An 8,138-nucleotide genomic window follows, 5' to 3' on the forward strand; every position below is an offset into this window, starting at 1 on the left:
TCATGCAATCTCCAGCATTATTTATATCACCAAGGCCATATTTTCCAACTACTGATACTTCCTCTTTGTTCCCAACCTTTGCATTCCACTCACCAGTAATGATCGCTACATCTTGATTGCATGTTTGATCAACCTGGTGAGACCAGTGAATTCTATGAGCATGGACCTGGCCATACTTCATTTGTTGTGAAGTGGGTCGCTTCATCCAAGACAATGCTGTGTGGGATACCATGACAGTGGATAAGGCATTCTGTAAGTCCATGGATGGTAGTTTTTGCAGAAGCATTGCTTGTAGTGAAGGAAAATCCATATCTAGCGTGTCAGTTCCAGTAAGAACAAAACAGTGCCCTTTCCTTGATGGAAGTGGTCCAATGTTATCAACCTACCACCACCAGATTGCTGGCTGATCATCCTGAGGAATGATCTCATATTTGGGATTCAGTATTAGTTTCTGCTGCTGGCAGATTGGACACTGAGCAGTGGCTGTAACCAAGTCAGCTTTAGTGAGTGGAAGTCTATGATACTGAGCCCATGTGTGAACTCCATCCCTGCCACAATGGCCACTTCATTCATGAGCCCATTTTGCAATGACAGGTGTAGCTGGTGAAAAAGCATAATTAGTTTCCACAAAACTTACCATCCTGTCCATTTGCTTGTTAAAATCCTCCTCTCCTGAGGTAACCATTTGGTGCACATTCACATAGGACACAAATACTACTTTTTTGACCCATTCAGAGAGGTCTATCCACAGACCTTTTCCTGACACCTCCTTGTTAACCAATTTTCCAAACATTCCTTCTGAATCTCTGACCATCCAGCCAAAACCATTGGCCACAGACCATGAATCAGTCTACAGTTGCACATTTCTCCTAAGCAAAATGTACAACCAGGTACACTGCTCGAAGTTCTACCCATTGAGAATATTTCTTTTCACCACTGTCCTTCAGAAAAGTCCCCAAAAAAGGCTGTAGTGCTGCGACCACTGTCAAGTGATGCTTGCATATTATACAGAACCATCTGTAAACCAAGCATGAGCTTTCTCTTCCTCAGTCAACTGATCATCAGGAACTCTCCTTGAGGCCATAGGTGTAGACTGGAAGGGAAGGCAATATGACAGTGTTTGGTTTGTGGAACAAGGTGAGACCAGTGTGACAAGAGTAGAGACCATGGGATTTGGGCCACATCTCATTCAACTTTTGTGTCTTCAGGTTCTCTGAAGCCTGGTCTCATGTATACCACTTACATTTAATACTTGAATGCTACTGTGCATATCCAGCTTTGACTCTGAATCAGACAAAACCCAGTCCACTTGATAAAAAGGCTGGAGTAGCACCCCATCATTGTGCCTCTTTTTAGTTGTGGGAGGGGCTAGATGCAATAGCTTATCCTTCACTTTAGCAGGAATATCACATGTCCCACATCACTGAAACCCTAGAAACTTCAGAGGTGGAAGGTTCATTTCCTTCCTTCTATCACATTGATGTTTTACCAATTAGTCTAAAGTCATTGGTACTTCTTCTGTACTGGGTCCAGTCAGCATAATGTCATCAATGTAATGGAACAGTGAGATGTCTTATGGCAGGAGAAGGCAATCAAGGTCCCTGCAGACTAAATTGTGACATAGTGCTACAGAGTTGATCTATCCCTGATGTAGTACTGTGCAGGTTTATAGTTGGCCTTGCCAGCTGAAGGCAAACTGCTTCTGGTGATCCTTACTGGAACTGAGAAAAGGCATTGACCAGATTAGTAGCTGCATACCTGGTACTAGGAGATGTATTAATGTGCTCAAGCAATGAAACGGCATCTGGAGCAGCACCTGCAATTGGAATCACCACCTGGTTAAGTTTACAGTTATCCACTGGCATTCTCCAAGATCCATCTGGTTTTTGTTTTGTTTTGATTTTTTTGCATAGGCCAGATAAGTGAGTTAAAATGGCATATGGTAATCACCACCCCTGAATCCTTTAAATCTTTAATTGTAGCAGTATTCCCTGCAAATTCTCCAGAAATGCGGTATTGCTTTTGGTTTACTATTTTCCTAGGGTAGAAGTAGTTCTAATGCCAATTTCCTGAAGCCTTTGGATTCCTTCTTTTACAGAATACCAAGGCAGGTCTGGTACTTCAACTTGACGTATTACAGACCACTGCCCAAGCCCTGCTTCAGTAAATCAGCTAAATAAACTATTAGATCCTTTCTTAACCTCTTGCGCTGAAACATTGAACAAAGAATCTGTGCTTAGTTGGCCCTATCAAAACTCAGATTGATCCTACCTTATATTCCATACACCATTATCCCACACTCTTAATAACCATTCCCACACATACTCTCTAGGTTTCTGATTGCACATATTAGGAAAATCAAGCTGTTCTTTTGGAGTTTAGTGTACTTCCTGGATCATAGTTTATACTTCACCTTTTGGAGCTTACTGGGATTTAAGTCATTATGACCTTCTGTCCAGCAAAGTGAAACACTACCCGGCCCTGTGCCATCCTCCACTTGTTATGCTTGATACCATTGCTGCTGCTACCATGTTAATCCATCTCATTGGGGTCTTCCTTTTTGTTGCTGATCCTCCACTTTATCTAGCATAATGGTCTTCTCCAGACATTGGTACCTCCTGATTATACATCCAAATTATGCGAGATGAAGTCTTACCATCCTGGCTTCTAAGGAGCATTCTAGCTGTACTTCTTCCAACACAGACTTGTTTGTTCTTCTGGTAGTCCATGGTACTTTTAATAATAAGATTCTTCTCCAACACCGTAACTCAATTGCATCAGTACTTTTACAGTCTTACTAATTTATTATCCAACTTTCACATGTCTGTGAGACTATTGTAAGTATGATGGCTTGGGTCAAGCACACCTTAATCCTCAAACTGACATCTTTGCTCTTGGAAACATTAAAGAGGTCTTATGCAGATTTGCCTAAAGTAATATGCCGTTTAATTTCTTGATTCCATGAGTGTTAATAGAGATGCCAAACAAAATGAAGTCTTTGATAACTTTAATCTTTTCTCATTTATCATGATGTTCTTTATTGGTCCAGTGTGAAGATTTTTGTTTTCTTTACATTGAGGTGTTACTTATACTGAAGGGTGTAGTCTTTGATTTTCATCATTAAGTATTGTAAGTCCTTTTTGCTTCCAGCAAGCAAAACTGTATTATCTGCATACTGCAGGTTGTTAATCAGTCTTCCTCCAATTGGACAGATGTAACATGTACTGTCATTTCACAGGTAACCTTGTATCATTTACTAAAGCTGTTTCAATCAGACACCAATGCAATGCTTGGGAAAAAGACAGTGGTTTCAGAATTTTATGATGAAATGGTAAGAGAACTTTCTAATGAGAGTTAAAGTATTTTTTGTTGAAGCACTTTGAAGTTATTAAACAGTATTCCATTCTGTCCCATCAGATATTTCAAGACCCAACAGCAATGATGCAACAATTATTAACAACATCTCGGCAGCTTACATTAGGAGCCTATAAGCATGAAACAGAGTGTAAGTGCCATGTGTTAATCTTGAACAATAATGTATTCTGTTATGGTGAAAGATACATATGATTAGTACTTATTAAACTTTAGGTAAATTTTGCTGATGTTAAAAAAAAGCATGGAGTCCTGGTGTGGCACTGTGGGCTAATGTGCTTGACTGCATGGTTAGTAGTTCAGTGTCACCCATCACTCCTCAGAAACCCTATGCAGGGTCACTAGGAGTCAGCACCGATTCAAAGGCACGTAACAACAAAAACAACAACAATGTCACACTCTAGAATATGGAAGAAAGGTGTTTTAAGTTCCCAAAGTAGGTCTGCCTTCAATCTCTGAAAAGTTTGTTCGTCTGTTTTATCCCCTAATAGCACATTTGAAGCATAGCTTTTCATTAGTCTACTTAACCTACCCTTCAACCATTTTCTGTTTACTAGTTTTTGCTAGTGAAGTCTATATAAAAACCTCTCAGATCATAACTATACTTTTTTGTATTACAGTTTATTTCGTGTTTTTACTATGCCATTCAACATACAGTTTTAGATTGATGCTGTTGTTGTTTAGCGCTATTGAGTCAGTTCTGATTGATAGCAACCCTGTATGGGGTTTCCGAGGAGAGGCTTGTGGATTTGAACAGCTGGCCTTGTAGCTGACAGGCATTGCTTTTCTACAGCTTGGTGATGAAACTTGAAAAACACATTCATGGTTCATTTTCCCTTTGAGTTGTCAGTCTCAGAAGCCTCTACACACTATTCATGCTAACATCCTCGTTTGGAGTTGGCACTTAAGATGAAATCTATTAGCCATCTTTGTTAGTATTTGTCTCACTGTTCATTCAGTCATTCTTTTAATCCTCTATTTATTCATTACAATTTGTTTTGAGCACCAGTTATTGGCAGGCTCTGTTCCAAGTTCTAGGGATATGAGTGGTATCCAAAAAAGTCCTGTCTTACATTCTAGTGCGAGAAAGACAAAAGTTACTGAATAAATACAGCATAAGAGGACTCTTGGTGTGGCGCTGCGGGTTAATGTGCTGGATTGTCGGTTTGAACCTCAGGGTTGGAGGTTCAAGCTCACTAGACACTCCTTGGAAAACCTATACAGGGTTGCTGTGAGTTGGAACCAAACTCAAAGACACAGGAACAACAGCAAGATATGACTGGGTGGTATGGAGAAAAGGGGGATGGTACCTTTGTTGCAAGTAGATGGTTAGAGTTTTAAATATTATCAGGGAATGCAACTTGAGAGCAAAACCTAAAAGGAATAAGAGAGTTGTTGGTCCATGTAGTTATCTGAGGCAAGAGTGTTCCATGTAGAGAGTGGCAAAGATAAAAGCTTTGAGGCCTCCTTACGTTCCATGTAGAAAAAGTGGTGAGGGCAAACGTTTTGAGGCTTCCCCATCTAATACATTTGAGGTTCAGCAAGGAGGTCTCTGTGTTGTAGTAGAGTGAATAACAGAATGAGAAATGGAAGAACGCCAGAGAAGGCAATGTTGTTTTTGTTGTTAAGTGCGGTGGAGTCGGTTCTGACTCAGCGTCCTTATATAGGGTTTCTAAGGAGCTACTAGTGAGCATGAACTGCAAACCTTGTGGTTCAGACCTACATTGCAGTCCAGCCCATTAACCCACAGCACCACACCAGGTCTCTAGAGAAGGTAAACGGTTATTAATAGGGGACCAAATCTTACAGGGATATTTAGGTGCCTGTGAAAACTTAAAATTATTAAACTGGGTGAGAAGGAAAATCATTGGTGAATTTTTAGCAAAGGAGAGTGCTATTATCAGACTAATATTTAAATTCAGATTTGATAGAATAGTGGCTAAGATCAGAGTGGTAGAAATGGAAGTGGTGAGAAGGGGTCTGATTCTGCGTATACTCTGAATATAGGTACAGTAGGCTTTGCTGATGGTTTGAATAATGAGGTATGAGAGAAAGAGATGAGTGAAGGGTAAGTCAATGTTTTGTACCCGAGGTACTAAAAAAACAAAACATTTTTCATGAGCATGGAGAATCTTGGGAGGAACAGGCTGTGGGGAAAGGTTAGGAGTGCAGTTTTGGACATGTTAGAGGTAGGATGCCTGTAAGATACATAAGTGGAGCTGTTGAGAAGGGAGGTATACCATGAAGATGTGTGGCTTTATAGGATAAGCACTGGAGTGCTAACCACAAGGTGAGTGTTTCAGACTTACCAGTCGATGCTCCTCAGAAACTCTATACAGTGTCACTGAGTTAGAATTGAATTGACAGCACTCAACAGCAGACCTCGTTGGTAGTTATAGATGGAATTGTAAGTTGTGGGACTGAGTTGTATCAATGAGTGATGACTAGAAAGGAGGGGGTCCAAGGACTGAGCCTTGGGCACACCAACATTTAGAGATGGAGAACTTGACCAGTGAGGAGATTATGAAAGAACAGTGAATGTGAGGTAAGAAATACCAGGCAGATATAATATCTTGAAAACCAGTTAGATCATCTGGTTTAATTAAAGATAGTTAGATGTTCAATAATTTTATAAATTATGAAATACAATTAATTATTTAAAAATTAGAGAAATGAATATACATGTAATATAGACCTATATTCACAATAGACCCAGCATCAGACCCCTTCTTACCACTTCCATTTCTACCACTCTGGTCCTAGCCGCTATTCTATCATATCTGAATTAAAATGTTAGTCTGATAATAGCACTCTCCTTTGCTAAAAATCCACCAGTGATTTTCCTTCTCGTTCACTTTAAATTTTATAAATGTGCTACAATAGTCCACAGCAGCAATTACCTAAAATGTCCAGGTGATGGAAATGTAGAGTTGAAAGTAAGCACTTTTCTTTGTAAATTATTATGTTATACTATCCTAGTGGAGTCCTAGTGTAGCGCTCTAGGATAAGCACTAGACTGCTAATCTCAAGGTTGGCGGTTCAAATCCATCAGCTGCTCCTTGGAAACACTATAAAAGGTTGCTATGATTTGGAACTGACTCAACAGTACTTAACAAACAACATCAACAATCTCAGCAGAATATTTAAATATAAGGAGGCTTCAAACTGGAAAAATTCCATTATCTTTTCATTTAATTTCTCCACAAATATTTGAAGCCCCCTTATTCTTTTATAATTTGATATGTGGCCAACAACAATTTTTTTTTTTTTTTCAACAACAATTTTTTAATATATCATTTAGTATTCTTCCATCTTGGAGTCATTTCTAACCCATAGCGACCCTGTACAGGGTTTCCGAGGCTATAAATCTTTACGGGAGCAGAAAGCCTCATTTTTCTCTTGTGGAACAGCTGGTAGTTTCGAACTCCTGACCTTGAAGTTAACAACCCAACTCGTAATCACTATGCTACTATAGCTCCTGTCAATCATCATAATAGTTGTTAAATATAACTTTTTAAGTACTCTACACATTCATAACGAGTACCGATGGCCTAGTGGATTATGCATTAGGCTGCTAACCACAAGGTCAGCAGTTTGAATCCACCAACTGCTCCACAGGAGAAAGATGAAGCTTTGTACTCTTGTTCAGATTTACAGCCTGGGAAACCTTATACAGAGCCAGTATGAGTCCTAACTGACTCGATGGCACACAACAATAATGACATTTGGATTCATTCATTTAAAAATGTAAGCAGATAATATCATGAAGTATTTGCTATTGTAATTTTATATTGGAGAAGAAATGTGCACAGAGAGATTAAATGACTTACTCAGGCTCACAACTAGTAATTGATAGAGCTAGAATTTAAATGAAGCAGTTATTGCTACCTTTTATTGGAAAAAAAAAAAAGATATTAATTTGATTTGACAGCGTGACTTTAGGTAAGTTTCACCTGCACATAAGGTAAGTTTCACCTGCACATAAACTTAATAGTTATTTTTTCTGTTTTAGCTGAGTGTCTTGTGGGTCTATATGCCCTTGATTTTTTAAAATTAATATGTATTTGAAGAAAATCGAGAACATTGTATCTTAAAATCTTACCTATGAATTAAAATATTGGTGGCCAGAATTTCAGTCTTGGTTATAGAAAACACCTTACAATCTCTCTTGGAATTCAGGCTTTCTTATGCTTAATGTTATATATCTTAAGTAATCCACATTTTATTATGGAATGGTTTGCCTACAAAATAGTGTATTGCTCTATGAAATATCTTAGACATGTGCAAAAAGTGAAATAACTTAGTGAAAGTGTTTGTTTTCCTTAGTTGCAGAACTTGAAGTGAAAACACGAGAAAAATTAGAAGCTGCCAAGAAAAAAACCAGCTTTGAAATTGCAGAGCTTAAAGAGAGATTAAAAGCAAGTCGTGAAACCATAAATTGCTTAAAAAATGAAATCAGGAAACTTGAAGAAGATGATCAAACAAAAGAGATATGAACATTTCTAAAGAAAACTTATTCAGTTATACTGAAAAAAAGGTGAACATTAATGATAAAATGGACTTAATATAAATGTTACTATGTTTCTTAGAGGAACTGCGTATATAGTTTTTGACCATGGATATCTCAGCAATGAGTACAAGTAATGTGTCCTATTCAAGCAACCTTTAATGTGAAATATGTGTGTAGTAAGAATGGTTGCTGTAAAGGCAACTATTTTGCCAATCCATTTTAGGTTAGCCCTATGATGTTAAGCACAATTTTGAAA

At 38.4% G+C, this 8,138-nt stretch overlaps 1 protein-coding gene across 1 annotated transcript in view; it reads left to right on the plus strand.

The window, feature by feature from the left end:
• The window catches only part of YEATS4 (YEATS domain containing 4), a 27,852-nt gene extending 19,984 nt beyond the window's left edge, over window positions 1–7,868 (plus strand). The window contains exons 5-7 of the mRNA XM_006859546.1: window positions 3,239–3,331; window positions 3,418–3,505; window positions 7,699–7,868. Of these exons, the coding sequence (XP_006859608.1) occupies window positions 3,239–3,331; window positions 3,418–3,505; window positions 7,699–7,868 (351 nt within the window). The remainder of the gene's footprint in view (window positions 1–3,238; window positions 3,332–3,417; window positions 3,506–7,698) is intronic.
• The last annotated feature ends 270 nt before the right edge of the window (window positions 7,869–8,138 follow it).

This window comes from Chrysochloris asiatica, unplaced genomic scaffold (genome assembly GCF_000296735.1).
Source record: "Chrysochloris asiatica unplaced genomic scaffold, ChrAsi1.0 scaffold00033, whole genome shotgun sequence".
In the NCBI taxonomy this organism is placed as follows: domain Eukaryota; kingdom Metazoa; phylum Chordata; class Mammalia; order Afrosoricida; family Chrysochloridae; genus Chrysochloris; species Chrysochloris asiatica.